This window comes from Macrotis lagotis, chromosome X (genome assembly GCF_037893015.1).
Source record: "Macrotis lagotis isolate mMagLag1 chromosome X, bilby.v1.9.chrom.fasta, whole genome shotgun sequence".
In the NCBI taxonomy this organism is placed as follows: Eukaryota; Metazoa; Chordata; class Mammalia; order Peramelemorphia; family Peramelidae; genus Macrotis; species Macrotis lagotis.
The window spans coordinates 521,394,566-521,412,131 of record NC_133666.1 but is presented as its reverse complement, the minus strand read 5'-3'; the positions used below and the strand labels follow the sequence as shown (position 1 = coordinate 521,412,131).

Here is a 17,566-nt window from a genome sequence, read left to right as displayed (position 1 = left end):
TTTACTTCTACTCTCAGGAAATACTGTCTCTTCCTTTCCTCAGACTCAGAGGAGCCGATCAGCACTCAGAGTCTTTTCTTTTTCAGCCTTGCCCAGATCCCTCCCAGAGTCTTAAATTTATTGTTGTCTTTGCTTTCCCAGTGCTAAGCACAGTTCCCAGCATTTAGTAAGTGCTTAATAAATTTCATATTGATTGATTTATAGGTAAGTTCATCTGGCTTGTTTTGAGGGGTAATGGGATCATAGGATTTCATAATAAAGATAACAGCTGACATTTATAGAATGTAGCACTTTGAAGTTTGCCAAGTGCTCTGTAGACATTTTCACATTAGAACTCTGACTATGAAGTCAGCATTACAGTCATTATTATCATTCTCAGAAATTATCATTCCCAGGGAGACTAGGTGACACAGTGGATAGAGCACTGGCCCTGGAGTCAGGAGTACCTGAGTTCAAATCCAGCCTCAGACACTTAATAATTACCTAGCTGTGTGGCCTTGGGCAAGCCACTTAACCCCATTGCCTTGCAAAAACCTTTAAAAAAAAGAAATTATCATTCCCATTACAGGTGAAGAAACTGAGACTCACAGGGGTTATGGCTTCCTAGGATCATACAATGAGAAAGGATCTGAGACCAGATTTAATCCTAGGTCTTGTGTATTCCAAGTCTAACACTCTATCCACTGTACCACAAAAATCTCAAAGAGGAGGAGGTAGGAATATTTGAGGTAATTCAGTTCAACCTCATTTTTTTAGAGATGTAACAAGGTAAAGTTCAAGTGGGTAATAAGAACTTGATTCAGATTTGAATCTAGGTTTCCTGAGATTCTGAATCCATTCCTCCTTCCCCTACACACCATCTGGAGAAGAATGAGGGGTCTTCTAAGTCAGGCTGTACAATGAATAAGATGAACCAACTTGTTCTATAGCATTTTATGTAGAATGGCAACCATACTGACCTTTAATGTCCCTTTTCTCTAATTGTATGTTTATAAATTATGCATATATATTATACATATTTCTGCTTCCAGGATTATTGAAACACCACACAGATGCTGCTGCAGCAAAATCATAAATGCTAAAAAAGAATTATTTGTCAAGTAACTGTCAGGGCTAACAACAATGAAAAGCAAAAAACTTCTGAGTATAAAATGAATCAGCAAGGCCTTTTTTAGAGAAAACTGCTCTGTAACACAGATGAAAGCCCAATAAGTTTGGAAAAGACATTTCCTATTTGCATACAGCTTTGGTCCAATTTGAAAGACCCTTTTGAAGATATATGTCCATATTTAGCAACCTTCAATTAATCTATTTATTATAGGTTATTGTGGCATGAAGGAGGTCTAGGAACTTCATTTTGTCTTTTTAAAGTAAGGATTTCTAGTCTGATATAGCCATGAAGTATTTCTTCTCCTTCTGGACTTATCCTTCCATTTATGAAACTAGTATTATTTGAATAGAGCAGCTGCAGTGAATAAGAAATTATCAGATAATCAGTGATATGCACTTCCAGAGATCTGATGGGTTGAAAGCCCCAAATGAATCAACAGTATGACATGGTAGCTGGATAAACTAATAAACCAAGGCTGCCTAGTATTCAGGAGTAGGGGAGGAAATGAGATCTCCCTCAACTTTGCCTTAGTCAGATGACCTTTGGAGCAGTGGTGCCATACTCAAATAGAAATGGTACATATTGACTCAGAAAAGCATAAATTAACATTATTTGTGTTGTATTTTATTTTTTATTTTTATTATTATCCATGTCCTCTTTACATTTAATCTAGGATGATTTTCCTTTGGGAATTTTCCAGGCTAAAATTTCTCTTTGCAAATTGATATCTCTGATCAGCCCCTGAATATCACACTTTAGGAAGGGCATTGATAAGCAGAAATCCAGAAAAGGTTGAGCAAAATGATGAATAAGCTGAAGACCATGAGATAAGTGAATCTAGGAAATAATAATCTTCAGATATTTGAAAGGATATGATTTGGAATTTGTTTTACTTGGCTACACATTCAGACAATAGGTGAAAAAATTTATTTGCAATTGTTTTGAACAAGCTTATTTATCTGCATATGGTCTCCTGATAGAATCCTGATTAAATCCTAGGCTTAATTTTATCGCTTCTCATAAAAACTCTGAGTTCTAAGGCTCAAGTTGGAAACATGGACAGAGAATATAAGCTCTTTGAAGTCAGGAACTATTGATTTGTCTTTTTATCCCCAGCACTAAACATATTGTCTGTCACATAATAGATGCAAAGTAAATGCTTGTTGATTGGCTGATTTAAAAACTAAATAAAGGCATTTCTTGTTATCAGGAACAATTTCCTAAAACAGAAATGTCCAAAGGTGGAATGAACTTATTGGCCATTTGGGGCTTTCTTTCCACAGGAAGGCATGCAATTCGAACTTCCTCAATTCCCTTTTTCCATTTCTTTCTGCTCCTCAGTATTTTACCCATTCCTTCTTCTTCCTCTTCTGTCAAAGCTGGTCTTCCTCATTGCCAAGACTAATACCGTTTACTTGTGAACTTGCTTGCATCCTTTTTCATTTACTCCTGCACCTTGTTCCATCAGCCATACCCATTCTATGTTACAGTACATTAGTGTTTCCCCTCTGCCGGCAACCAAGCTCAGGTCTCCTCTTGTCTAAATTTTTAAGAAATTAAAATATGAGAATTATAGCAATTAAGAACTGGGAAAAATTTGGAGACCATGTATCCTCCAAATAAACCCCTCTTCCTTAACATCCTTGAAAAGTAGCTATTTTGCCACTCCTTAAAGATCAAGAACACACTATCTCACAGAGGATTCCCTTATACTTTTGGGGAAAATATATTCATATGTTTAACCTGAGTCTACTTTTATGTTTTCTCTATTCAGTACTTCTAGTTCTTCTCCTGGGATCAAGCAAGAGGTGCATCTTTGGTACATGACAATTCTTTATATACATGAAGATTGGTATTATAGAGCCTGTTGATATATTCTCTTCTTCAGGTTGAGTAGTTCTCTTCCTTCAAAGAATCCATGTGGAACATATATTCATGTCTTCTTGATTTCCCAGTCATCCTCCTTAGGATATAGGATCACAGCATCTCAGACTTGGAAGGGATTTCCAATCTACACCTGAAAAGAAGCCCTTCTACAGCTTGGTCAATACGTAATCACCTAGACTTCCCTGGAAAATTTTGCAAGGCAGAACCTAATAGCTTCCAAGGTAGTCCACAGGAGAACTCAAGGAGGAAGTTTTTCCTTGCATCAAACCTAAATCTTTGCAGTTTTTTTTCCAATTTCTTTCCATCTATTTGATAAGCTCAAGCAGAACAAGTCTAATCTTTCACTCAAACATAGAGTCAATGAGAGGTTGTTGGTTGGTTTATGTCTTTTTTTAAAAAATAGTGCCTAACTTAGCAAACTGTGGTATATGTATGTCATGGAACACTATTGTTCTATTAGAAACCGTTAGGGATGGAAATTCAGGGAAACCTAGAGGGATTTACATGAACTGATGCAGAGTGAGAAGAGCAGAACCAGAAAAACACTGTACACCCTAACAAACAGCAACATGGGGGCGAAGATCAACTTTGATGGACTCCTTCATTCCATCAGTGCAACAATCAGGGACAATTTTGGGCTGTCTGCGATGGAGAATACCATTTGTATCCAGAGAAAGAACTGTGGAGTTTAGACAAAGACCAAAGACTATTAACTTTAATTTAGGAAAAAAAAACCTGATCTCTTATTGTCTGATCTTGCTATCTCTTATACTTTATGTTTCTTCCTTAAGGATATGATTTCTCTCTCATCACATACAATTTGGATGAATGGAAACAATGGAAAGATTGGCAAATTGACTTCTGTTGGGGGGGTAGTAAGATTGGGGGAAATTGTAAAACTCAAAATAAATAAAATCTTTAAGAAATACAAAAAACAAGCAAACAAATAAACAATCAAATAGATAAATAAATAAAATAGTGTCTAAGATCATAATGGCTTTTTTGTAGTACACTAGCAGAGACTCAGTTTTTCCACTTCAGGGGAATAACTTTCAAGTTATGTCATCTCTATTTTGTACTGGTCAACTTAATTCTTGAACCCAGTATAAGATTTTACATTAATCCCTTTTTAATTTCATCTAATGAAATTTGACCCAATATTCTAGCCTTTGAAGACTTTTGAATCCATACATTGTCAACTAATGCCTTATCTTCCTTTTCCACTTTTGTGTCATTTCCAAATTTGGTTAAGCTTATAATCTATGCCTTTTTCTTAGTCATGGAAAAAATGTCAAACTGATCTTAGGAGACATGACATTAAGGACCTTCCAAATAGACATGAAAATATTAATATTTTTAGGTCCAGCAACTTAACTAGTTCTCTCTCTACCTAACTGTACTTTCATGTACCATCACCTTTCCATCTTTTCCTACAAAATCTATAGCATGAGAGGCTTCAAAAAAGTTTTGCTAAAATGAGGTACGATTTATCTAGGATATTCCCATGATCTACCAACCTAGTAGTCTTTTAAAATAGAAATGGGATCTTTGACATGTGGTGAGCAATTATTCCATTTTATGAGGCTGACAAACCATTCTACAATGTATTCTAGAAAAGCTTGTTGGTTCTCCTCTCTTCTCTCCTCCTCTGTCCTCCTCTCCTCTCCTCTTCTCTGCCCCTTTATCCAACTGGTTGTCAAGTACTTCAATTTTATCTATGAGAAATCTCTCCTACATATCTCTTCCTTTCAGTGATATAGAATAGAGTCAATTTTGATTTTTTAACCTCTTAGAAGATCATAAATTTCATGAAGAGTCTTAAACTATGCATCTCCCCTGGTCCCTAGCTTAATGCTCCTCACACAGTATATATTTAGTATACATGGGTTGCCTTGTGCAGGAAATGAACCAATCAATCTTGTGCATTAGGATCATAGATTTATATAGAATTGGAAGAATATTTTATTAACATGTAATCTAAACCCTTCATTTTATAGCTGATGAAACTGATGCCTAGAGAAGTCACAGTTAATAAATGGTAGGGTTGGAATTTAAACCTAAGTCATCTCAAAGATAGAACATTTTCTACTGAGGAGTTCTTTCTTGCAGAGTATCAACTGGAGAGGGCTATAAGGCTTAGAACTGGAGGGGACTTTAGAGATCATTTCAATTTAGAATCCTAGGGAAAAGAGATTTTTTTCTCAAGTATACAACATATTGAAACGTAGGACCTCAGACTTTGAATCCATCACTCTGCACAAGGAAAGGGAATTTGTAGTTTGGGAGATAATTTAAGAGGTCATTAGAATAGACTACATCTGAGATATTGAGTGAGTATAATAGGAATGCAAGTGGAATGTTTATTCTGCTTTACCATAACACTATAGAATTGGCTTTAAGGAAGAACAAAAATAAAACTGGAATTTATATGGAAACAACAATTCTACCTTTTTCACTTTTTCCCTAGAGAGAGTGACAAATTTATTGTTTTAATACTAGGAGTAGGAGAAGGTAAATTCCTTAATTAGAGAAAGAAAATAAGGGGGTAGCTAGGTAGTGCAGTGGATAGAGCATCAGCCATGAAACCAGGAGGACCTGCATTCAAATTTGATCTCAGACACTTAATAATTACCTAGATGTGTGGCCTTGGGCAAATCATTTAAGCCCATTACCTTGCAACGCCCACCCCCCCAAAAAAAATCAAAGAGAAAATAGTAGGTGTTGCATTTTGCAGTTTTAATTTCTTTGGTTATTAAGAACTGCATATTATTAACTCTTTGCTTGAGCACAAAAAAGAGGAAGGCTTGTTTAAATCAGGAAGCCACTTAAAAAGCAAGGAATGTTTAATTCAGAAAATGTTGGTTCTTACCATTCTATTTTTTTTTCTATAAAGGATATAACAGAATTAATTGTTCAGGAAAACTAGAAGCAAAGTCTTCAAAAGAAATTGGATAAGCACATGTATTTGTAAGTTCTTTTTTAGGTTTTTGCAAGGCAAACTGGGCTAAGTGGCTTGCCCAAGGCCACACAGCTAGGTAATTATTAAATGTCTGAGACCGAATTTGAACTCAGGTACTCCTGACTCCAGGGCCTGTGCTTTATCCACTACACCACCTAGCCGCCCTATTTGTAAGTTCTTAAGAACACCAAAGGCTACCAGTACTGTAATTAACCAGTGTAAGAAAAGAATTTTTTTTTGCCAAATTACAAAGGAGAAATTCGGTGGGGTGAAAATTAGTTCTGTAGATCTGGGTCCTGATTGGAAAATTCGAGGAATAGTGCAAATAGAAGGAAATAAGGAAAGTGTTGGATTGGAATTTGAAAGATACAAGACAGGTACAGTTTTGAAGGAAAAGAAAGAAAAAAACAAGGGAGAAATTTTAAGCAAGAAGAGGTGAATAGATGTAAGTAAAAGAAGGTGTAGTCTATTTGCCCTGATTGTGAATGAAGAATTCAAAGGTAAAGGGTTTGGAGTTTGGGAGAGAATGACTTGAGGGAAGTTTTGATGTAGTTGAAATAGAATACCCCATTGCCTTGCAAGAAAAATATCATAAATGTTAAGTAATTATTCTTTATAATATGGAAACAAACATAACAAAATTTCAGCATGAAATTTCTGGGTTCCAAAGCAGGGAGATGGGAAGTAAAGGCTGCCAGGTCAAGCCTTTCCCTGTCTCTCACCCGGAGTTAAAACTGAAAAGCCTTAGAGAAAGGTGAAGGGCTGGGGGCTAAATTATGAACATAAAGAAATTGTTTTAGGTTTTTGGGGTGGTGATTTAAGAGGAAATAAAGGAGAAGTTATAGGAAGTTGGAAGTGACACCATACATCTTTGAAAGGAATTGATTAGTTGATAACAATAGGCTCTAAATTTTGAAGTCCTGCCAACTAATGGACCTCAATGGGGGAGGGAGAAGGGTTAAATATTACTATTAGTGATTAAAAATCCAACTTTCATTTGGAGGAAATGTTGTTCTGAAACTAAATAGGATAATAGGGTAATAAATAGAATAATTTAGAACCTAAAACAAACAATATTTTCTATTTAGTATTAAGATAATCATGGCTCAAAAAACAAACCTGAGTCAAAAATCTGGTAACAGAAATTTGATAGCTGGATGACCTTATTTCAGATTACCTTATCTTAGTTTACAATTCTCTGTTCTATGAGGAGAATGGTGACCCATTTTCTGGGGTTGTTATGAGGATCAAAATGACATAATGACTGTGAAAGGTTTACCACAGTTCCTGGTATATGGTAGGCACTATGTAAATATCAAATATTATTATTACTATTGTTTCTCTAATTGAATATAACTATTGCCTACTGGGTAATTGTATATTGACTCTAAAATGTGCTTAATATAAAATATTATCAATAATAAAACATATGATTTTCTATGTAAGATAATTTGGAACTGCATTCCACAACATTGATGTCATTTGTATGGCAATACGTTTTATTTAATGTTTTAAATACACAATATTGGGTATGTTATTTTTGTGTTTCTAAATTTTCTTTTGAATTTTAGAGAAGATTATATAAAAATGCTATTAAGAGTATGAAACAATTGCATCAGCAGGAAATTTTATTCCTTTTATTTAGATATTATAAAATTATTAAGTTATTAGAGTCTATTGTCATAATGTTTAAAACTATGAAATTTTAAATTAAGTATATTTAAAAGGGAAGAAGAATAATTACTTTGTAGGAAAAGAAAAAAAAGAAAGAATTTGTAAAATTTCATCATTTGTAAACTTGTCAGGTTCCTTGGTGTTATTCACTTGGGCAAGGTTATAAAATCATTTTAGCCCTATGGAGAAACTTGCTAAATGTTGTGAAAAATCCAAAATAATTGGTTTACTAAGGAAAATGGGATTCCTCTCTACCATTATAAATTCTCCTTGGCAAAGTAGGAGGGAGACAAGTTTGCTTATAGTATGGAAGTGATTTATATGATGATTTCTGATTATGAAGACTATAAAATTGCACCTGAAATAGCATATACTGAAATTACAGCTTGAATCAATTTAATCTTCATAGACTTAAGTTTTAAATATTTTTTTGCCTTAAGGTGTGTGTGTGTGTATTTGTGTATGTATATGTATGTATGTGTGTGTACATCTCTCTCTCTCTCTATATATATATATATATCCATATTTATATCTATACATCTATATATACATGGATTATTATTATAATCAAATACCATAAAAGAAGGATGTTAGTCTGAAGATTTATATTAATCCATCTTTTTCTGTGGGAGTTTTTTCAGTGGACTATCAAAAATTCACTATGATTAGTGAAACTTGCTATTTGAGGTAAGGAATAAAAGCTTCTTGGAATTCTAATTAGATAATGTTTTCAATCCAAGTATAAATATTTGGATTATAATTAAGTCAGTTATCCACCATTCAAGGGTAATGTTGTGAATTATTTAAAGGAGATGTTATCTGAGAGCTGTTATAAATGTATATCTGCATTTGGGAAAACTTGAGCAAACAACTTTGGGGTAGCCAAAAGTAGAATCCGCTTGATTCAATTTCCCCATTGTTTTATTTCTTTTTTGAACAGGAATGTTTTCCATCTGCTTAATCCTGAGTTGCATTATGATACTCTGTCAATAAATGTGGAAATTTGCTGCATGATTGGCTGTCAGCTCTGACTCTTGCCTGGAATCAAATAGAACTCAGAAAAAATTTTCCTTTATTATATTTTGTGAACAATGTCCCTGGTTTTCTTCTTCAAAGCAAATTTCTCTAACCAGGTAGGTGAATTGTAGAAGATATAGCAGAACACAATCTCCCTCAGATGTTAACCTGATAGAATCTCTCTTTTTCATTCACTTGGTTACAAGGAAATGGCCTGTTACCCATCCTTGGGAAATGGGCCCTTTTTGTCCTTTACCTTGCAATCTTGTTTAGATATTGTATTAGTTGCTGTATTAAAGTATATTCCAAACTTGCAGTAAAAATCCTTGTGTAGGGGGCAGCTAGGTGGCGCAGTGGATAAAGCACTGGCCCTGGAGTCAGGAGTACCTGAGTTCAAATCTAACTTCCGACACTTAATAATTACCTAACTGTGTGGCCTTGGGCAAGCCAGTTAACCCCACTGCCTTTCAAAAACTAAAAAAAAAAAAAAAAAAAAAAAAAATCCTTGTGTAAGGTAATGACTACATTAAAAATCTTATAGAATTGACATAGATAAGTAATCCATGGGAGATATTGATCAAAGAGGGAAACTGAGAAAATCAAAATTGATTCTATCCTGTAATTGTTTCTATTCTGTATCACTATTGACATTTTGTATAACTACCCAAGTTAAATTTATTTTTCTTTGAATTAAATTTAAAAGTTCATTAATTCAGGAGTTCAATTTTCTGCTCTGGGTTAAGTTTAAAATTCGTTTTCCTATAAATCACTTTAATTAATAGAAACCTGTTATCTCTACATTGCTAGTTGTTGTCATACAAATAGAGAAAATCTATTGTCTATAAACCATTAATTATTCGTGCAGATGGACTAAATCAATCAGAACTGCATTAACTAGCTTTCCTGTATTATACATAGAAAATGTTTAATAAATGTTTCTTGAATTAAAGATGTGTTGTTTTATTTGTGAGACATGAAAAAGAAAACATCATTTCCAACGTTAGGAAGTAGTGAGATTGAACTTCACTGAAGAAGCAACATTTGATCTTAACATATCTGATCTTTGATTTCCCTAACTGAAAAGTAAGGGTAGTAACACTTGTTCCATGCTGTCTCATGGGTTATTTTTTAGGATCAGCTGAGAGGTTATATATGAATATTCATATGTAAAGTGGTATATTCTAATAGGAGGAAGATTTGAGGATTAATAATAATAACAATAAAACAAAATGCTAGATTTATATGATTATCTGAGGTTTACATAATGCTAAATTGAAATGCAGTGATATGTGTTTTTTTAATAGCACCAAAATCAAAACCAAAAGAAAATTAAAGATACTCTGGGAATCCAAATTTTGCATTTGCTTTTGAGTTTTACAAGTTCCTTGATGTCCTTGGCATCTCAGAATTTGAGTCCTCTTTATAAATGTCAGCTAGATACAGACACTCATTTTACAAGTACTGAGAAGCTGAGATAGGACTTTTAATTATTAGCTAGCATTTGGGTTCCAGTGATGCAGATGCTCAACTCTGTCATAGCCCATAACTTCATTCCCATTCCCTTGGTCTTTCCCCAGCTCCCCACCTCCTTCGAGATTACCATAAATTGCTTTGTATCTCAGTCTGCATATAAGGGCTGGCACCAACTGACTTTTAGACATTGCTACATTTACAAACACTGACTTCACTGTATTTTAAATACATTACCATGTTGCATCCTTACAAACATCCCTGTGAGGTAGGTAGTCTAAAATGTCTTAGTCCTTGATAGAATCAACAAAAGAGATCTTTGTTTATCAAGTTTTTCAAGTCTCAGCTAAAAAGCTTATCAAGTTTTTCAAGGTGCAGTTAAAATCCCACTATCTGTAAAGGAGCTTTCCCATTCTTATTCAATCTTAGCACCTTTCTCTCAGACTATCCCCATTTTATCCTGAACACATACACACACACATACACACACACACACACACACACACACACACACAACACACAAACATAGCTGTTTATATGTTGCCTCCCCCATGAGATTGCAAGTTTCTTGAAGGTAAGGACTGGTTTTATCTTTCTTTGTTTACCAGGGTTTATGATAATGTTTGACAAATTGTAAGTAAATAATAAATGCATATTGCCTTGATGACTAATTCTTATACTATAATTGAGAGAGTGACAATTTTGCTCATTATTTCATCCATTAAGAGGGTAAGGATACATGAAGTACAAGACTGTTCTTATTTTGTTCTCAATGGGACAACTTAGTATAATAATAGAGTCAGACTAGAGTCAGACTACCTAGGATTTGACATTGGCAGCAGTTTGGAGATCATCAAATCCAGCACCCTCATTTTACATATAGAAATCTGAAGTCAAGGGCAGTCAAATGACTTGCCTAAAGTCACAGATAGTAAGTGTCTGAGACAAGATTTGGACCCAAGTCCAACACTGTTCACTAGAGTATTGCTTTTCCTCATCTACAAAATATAACTGAGGATATTTGCCCAACCTCTTTAGAGGAAGGTGCTTTCCATACCTTTAACCACTGCACAAGATGTGGTAGCCCCTCCTCTTGGACCTTCACTTCCTACAAATACAATGTAAATGCTACCTTCTTTACAAAGACTTTTCTGATTATCTCTGCCCCTTCTCCTAAGCTGTTAGTGTCCTTCCACCACAAATTATATGTATTTTATATGTATTCTGTATAGAAGAATGGAATAAGCCAAACACTGCCATAAGTGCTTTTATAAATTGATTTGATCCTTACAAGATAAATTGATCTGGTCATTTGATCCTCACAATCACTCTGAGAGGTAGGTATTATTCCCATTTTACAGTTGAAGAAACTGAGACAAACAGACATTGAGTGACTTCCTCAGAGTCACACAGCTAGTAAGTATCTGAGGTCACATTTGAATTCAGATCTTTCTGATTTCAGTTCCAATATTCTGTTCATTCACTTTTCTAATAACTGCCTCATTTCATAGATATAAATGTGTGTGTAAATAACTACACACACATATATTTACATATACACATGACACATGTGTGCTTGTATGCATAGATGTATTATTCATGTGTGCATGCATAGATGTGCATGCATTTACACATGTTATCTCCCTTGATAGAATAGAAAATCCTTTTTCATCGATTACCTTTTTATCTCCAATGTTTGCCAATACATCTTAGTATAAATACTTAATTAATGATTGCCGATTGATTGAAATCTGTGAATTATTATTTCCAACAAAAGATGCAGTCCTGCAGATCTGCCGGCTTAGAAACTGCTGAGCTATTAGACACTCTGCATTTTTTTTCCAGTTTGTTGGGGTGGAGGGTGGGGGCTGGGGGATGGGAGGGTGAATTGCCTCCTGTATATGAAAGCCATTACTCAACTAAATTCCTAACTATTTGGGATGTCATGAATGGTTCCTTGCTAAAACTGCTTCTCTTTCGGGACTGTAGTCCTGTACTTAATCCAATGTTGCCATGCCTTTTTGGTTACACTTCTTCTCAGTGACTACATAAGCAACATAGCAAGCAATTATATCTCCTTATATCCTTTTGGTAGAATATCTTCTTTAGGTAATTACAGTACCAGTAAAATTGGTTCTCTTTTAGGACTGTAGTCCTGTTATTTGTCCCAATGTTGCCATGCCTTTATGGCCACACATCTTCTCAATGACTCCATGACGAACTTGGCAAGTAATTATATTTCCTTATATCCTTTTGGGAGAATAGTTTCTTTAGAGAATTATAGCACCAGTATTTATTCACTTTGTACCTCTAGATAAGATCTTTAAATAGCCAAGGAAGAGAAAGTAGAGGAAAGAGTGGAAAATAAAGATGGAAAGAGCAGTTAAGAAATCTCATGGAAACATAAATATGACACATTGGAAAATTCATTGCATACATTATTGACTTTCAATATTCATTCCTTTTTCTTCTTGATGGAAGAACTCACCATAGCATGATTTAACCACTGTGGAAAAATTTCATCCAGATTCTTAGGGTAAACCAATTCTCGGTCATACAGATAGAGGGTCCAGAATGACAGAAATACAAACTAGATGAAAAACAGAAATAATGCTTGTTAACTTAGTAAAGTTTTTTTAAAAAAGCAGAATTTTGATATTATTCATAAAAATGAAAATGCTAGAGAGAAAAATAGGGATTAGATTTTTAAAAAGCTTCTTTCATATATTCTCAATAGGTACAATGGAAGAGAGATTTTCTTTTTGTATAACTTTTAGGCATCGGTTAAGTAGTCAACTCACTACCTTTTTTGTTCATATAGTACACTACTCTCTCTTGGTTCTTCTATATGTCAAGTAGTCTATCTCAATCTTCTTTGCTGGATCTTCATCCTCTATCATAGGTATCCCACTATAGCCATAGGGGCTATATTCTCTTCTCCTTCTATGTTATATTTCACTTGTTGATCCGCTCAATTTCCATAGATTTAATTAACATCTACTTATGACTCTCAAATCTCCCTTTTCTACTCTAATTTCCCATTACTATTTAGACATCTTGAACTGGATGTCCACTAGGCATTTAAAATTCAACATGCTCAAAACTGAACTCATTATCTTTCCCCCAAACTTTTCTAATACCACCATCCTCCCAATCCCGCTAAATTTCTCTAATACCACTAGCCTTCCAATCCTAAGAGATGCTTCAGTTTGGTCTTTATATTCCCACTTGGGAATGGGCATTTTGTAAATAGAAATATGGTTTTAAAATCTGTAGTACTGTGGAATATCCCCTCAAAACAATTGAAGATTACTTAGTCCTGATTCTAGTACTCCAGATATTCCATTTTTCTCCAATGCCATTCCCCTATCTCCAACTCCCCCTCCCCCCAAAAAGAATTTTCTCTGACAAATCTTGTCCTTTTTAAGCTCATCAACTGCCTTGGTAGTTTAGTAGATTAAACCAATCAACTCTCCTAAGAGTTGCTATCAACTTCAATACCTCTAGGCATGTTCCTTGTTATTATATATGTAATCGTTTGTTTATTCTCTACATTTATACTTGACCTGCCTCTTTTTCTGTGGACTTCTGAGTAGTTTGGGGGTAGACAGAAATTGAGAGATGACCTGTACTTCTAGCACAGTGTGCCAGAAAGATTTGGATTTGGAATCAGAGGACCTTGATTCATAGGCCAACTCTGCCTTTGATTATCTGCATGACCATGAGCAAACCTCTTAGCCATCTGCACCTCAACTACTCTTCCACAAAATGGGGGAAAGGATTTTTTTTCTGGATATCCTCAAAATCAGAGATTCCATCCCTTTTTATTATCCTTTCTATCTTCTTATAATTCCTATTCCAGTGTTCTTCATGGGGAGGTCTTTTCTATTGTATTCCATTAAAAATATATTCATATGTTAATAAATAACATTCATATAATATGGAATTAATACAATAAATTGATATGTGCAATAAATAGTATTAATGAATTAATTTTAATACAATTATTGATATTTTTATTGATATATGAATATGTTTTAAAGATAAATTGCTACCTATTATATTGCAGTAAGAAGCATAGTGTAATAATTGGATAGAGATAAAGACACAAGCTGAAGTCCTATCTCTGATAAATAACTAACTGCCTATGTGAACTTGATGAATCACAATTCCTCAAGTACCTCAGAAGACTAACTCAATGATAGAGATGGGAAGACAAAAAGTAATAGCAGCTTTCGTTTTACTAGAATTGTCTCATATGCAATATAGAATTTTGGAGCTGGGAGGACCTAAAAAAATTCAACCCTTTACTTAATGAAGAAACCAAAGCTCTGAGAAACTCAACTTGATAAAAGATCACAGTTAGTGACAAAAGCACAGAATGGAATCTTAATCTATCTGATTCCCAGCACAATACTTGCCCCTCTCCCCTACCCCTCCCATCCCATCATGCATGCATATTGACAGAATGAACAAAAACATTGTCCTGTGAAGAAATCAAGCACCAATTCTCCTGCCTGGGCTACCCTGGGACATCCTTTGGAAACTTTAGTGTCACCAAGACGAGATTTCTGGTCCCAGTGAGGAAATGTCATTCTATCTGTGCAAAATAACTGAAAAGTAAGACTGGTAAATTCTGTTCTTTCATTTTCTGGTTTGTTTTGGTAGAAAAGTGTTTGTGACTCAGCTATGACTGAAGTCTCACAGCAGTGAGGACAAAATCAAAGATAAAAATTTAAGAGATTTATTAAGAAATTTAAGAGACCCTTAGAGGTGAAATTATTTACCCAAAGTCACACAGGTAGTAAACATCAGGGAAATCTTCTGACTCCTAAACTAAAATTCTTTCTTCTTTTCTTTGCTGCCTCATACAGATATCTCATTTATAGCAACTATTTACTCTCTGTGGTAGGGGGGAAAACCCCCAAACTTCAACAATAAAAAACTCCAGAAATGAAGTGGGATCCCATCAGTTGAAGAATAGCTAAAAATGTCCAAACAAACATAATGAGTTACCATTGTGCAGTAAAAAACGATAATAGGAATTGAAAGAAATGTGGGACAATTTATACGAAATGATGGGGAGAAAAATAAGTGAAACCAAGAAAATGAGATTCACAGCAAATAAAAATAGAAATGGAAAGATCACTAAAAGAGAGCTGAACTAAAAAACAAACAAACCATGAAGCTCTTGGAAAATAGTCAATGTAAAAAACCACCCCCCACATTTCTTATGTGGGGGAATGGGAATCCTAGAATAGGATAATTTATACACTATAAAACAATATTTTGGATATCTTTGCTTAATTGTTTGTTTGTTTTTGTCAAAAGAGAGGATTCAATGGGGGTTGGGGAGCTGGGAGAAGATAGTGGGAAAAATCACTTTAAAACCTCCCAATCTCATTTACAACAAAGGGACAATAAAAGCATCTCTTCTTCCACAGGGTTGTTGTGAAGCTAAAATGAGGCAATCTTTCTGAAGTGCTTTGCAAACCTTGCCACAGAAGCCTTAGCTACTTTTCCTTGGAAATAAATCATCTTTATCTCTTCCACTGATTGCCCCAGGAGATTGCCTCAGCAGATACTTCCTCTTACACTCAAGAGGGAGTCCTGTACAGATGTTAAACACACAAGCTTCAGAATCCGATTCAAAAGATTGAAAATTAGGCAGGACAAGGCTACCTATTTACTCAGGGAATCAACTCCTTCTGTTTGTGTCCTTTTCAGTCTTCTCCATTTATTTATTTTTTCCATTTAAAATATTATTAATCTAACTACATGCAAAGATAGTTTTCAACATTCACTTTTGTAAGATTTTGACTTCCACATATTTCTCTCTCCTTTACTTTTCTCCTCTGTTCCCTTGACAGTGAGCTCTGACATAGGTTATACATGTATAACTATGTTAAATATACTTCCATATTAATTATGTTGTAAAAGAAGAATCAGAACAAAAGGGAAAAAAAACAAACCAGGAGAGGTTAAAAAAAACATAAAGCATAAAACAAAATTTTTAATCTTTTCCACTTATTTAAATGTGGCGATTCTGATTTTCAAATAAAAGGTCTCTCAAAAATCTTGTTACTGAGGCAGTCCCTTACAGTAGGAACATGGAGAGTCAAAATAGGGGATTTAAGAGACTTAGGCTGTAATCCTTCCAGTCCCTATATTAGATGACAAGAAACAAACAAAATATGTATATATGTACATAATGTATTATACACATACAAATGCATAATATATAGAGATAGGAATAAATCTAGTGTCTTGGATTAATGTGAGAAACATCTGGTTTTGAATTTTGTTTCATATTTACACTTAGAACTTACTGCAGACACAGGAAAAGCCAAGGTTGTGAAGAGAAGGTCTCTGGAGGCAGTTACCCAATTAATTCCTTTATTTCTCCTCATTCCTTTCAACACATCATCCAGGCAGGTGACCCCGAAGAAAATGGCCTGTAAGAGCTAAAATCATTGCAACAAATGAGGACATTTTCATTTGCCTTTAATTAATATATTCCTCATTGACGTAAAATTCTGTTCCTCTGGGAACTATGTAGGAGTAGGAGGAAGGAGTTGTTTTGTGTTTATGGTGAAAAGCCAGTCCCAGAGAGGTAGCTTCCAGCTTAGTGGGCCCGACCTTGCTTTACTAAAACCAATTGTGTAAAGTAGTTTAGGGAATAAAAATGTATACAATATTTAGTTTAGACTTAAACTAAATAGCAAGTGATAAGAAGAGTAAGCTCACAAAGAGAGCTTAATGGAATAAATAATCTGGCCACATTTTGTGTGTGTGTGTGTGTGTGTGTGTGTGTGTGTATCAACATTACATTCAAATTGCTGTAGAAAGGCGGAGAATCAAACTGGAGGTGTAAGAAGGATTCTGGAAAGCCAGGGAAAACCTCTGTTCTATATCCTTACTGTGAGTAAGGTATTCAGCTCAATATGCTGAGGGATCTCCTTGGTGGCTCCTCTCTGCCTAGTAGCTGGGAAGGCACTTGGGGAAGGGCAGGCAACAGCATCTTTGTGACCTGAAGGGATTGACTCAGTTCCCTGGTTGCCTTAGCAGGCAGTGATTTTGGCACTGGGGAAAGCGTCTGACTCAGAGTGATTAAAGTCAGCCAGGGTGTATTGAGTGCCTGCTCATAACACCTATTATTTATCCAGCAACAAAAACAACAAAAACAAATATCTATGAATAGAAAGAGAGAGAAGCAGGGAGGAAAGGAGAGAGAGACAGAGACAGAGACAGAGACAGAGACAGAGACAGACAGACAGAGACCCACAGAGAGAGAGAAATGTATACATAGTGTAATATGTGCTTATATATGTATATGCTATGCAAATGTGTTTATGTGTTTATGTATATATAATAAAGATATGTATATAAAATAAGCACTTTATATAAATATACTTACATAAATAGTTCTCTCTATATCTAATACTTTA

General features: G+C 34.8%; 1 protein-coding gene across 1 annotated transcript in view; it reads right to left on the bottom strand.

The window, feature by feature from the left end:
* Positions 1–17,566, bottom strand: part of ADTRP (androgen dependent TFPI regulating protein) — a 132,141-nt gene that overhangs the window by 94,406 nt on the left and 20,169 nt on the right. The window contains exons 2-3 of the mRNA XM_074207960.1: positions 16,448–16,582; positions 12,607–12,708 (exon numbers count right to left, since the gene is read on the bottom strand). Coding sequence (XP_074064061.1) covers positions 12,607–12,708; positions 16,448–16,582 — 237 coding nt within the window. The remainder of the gene's footprint in view (positions 1–12,606; positions 12,709–16,447; positions 16,583–17,566) is intronic.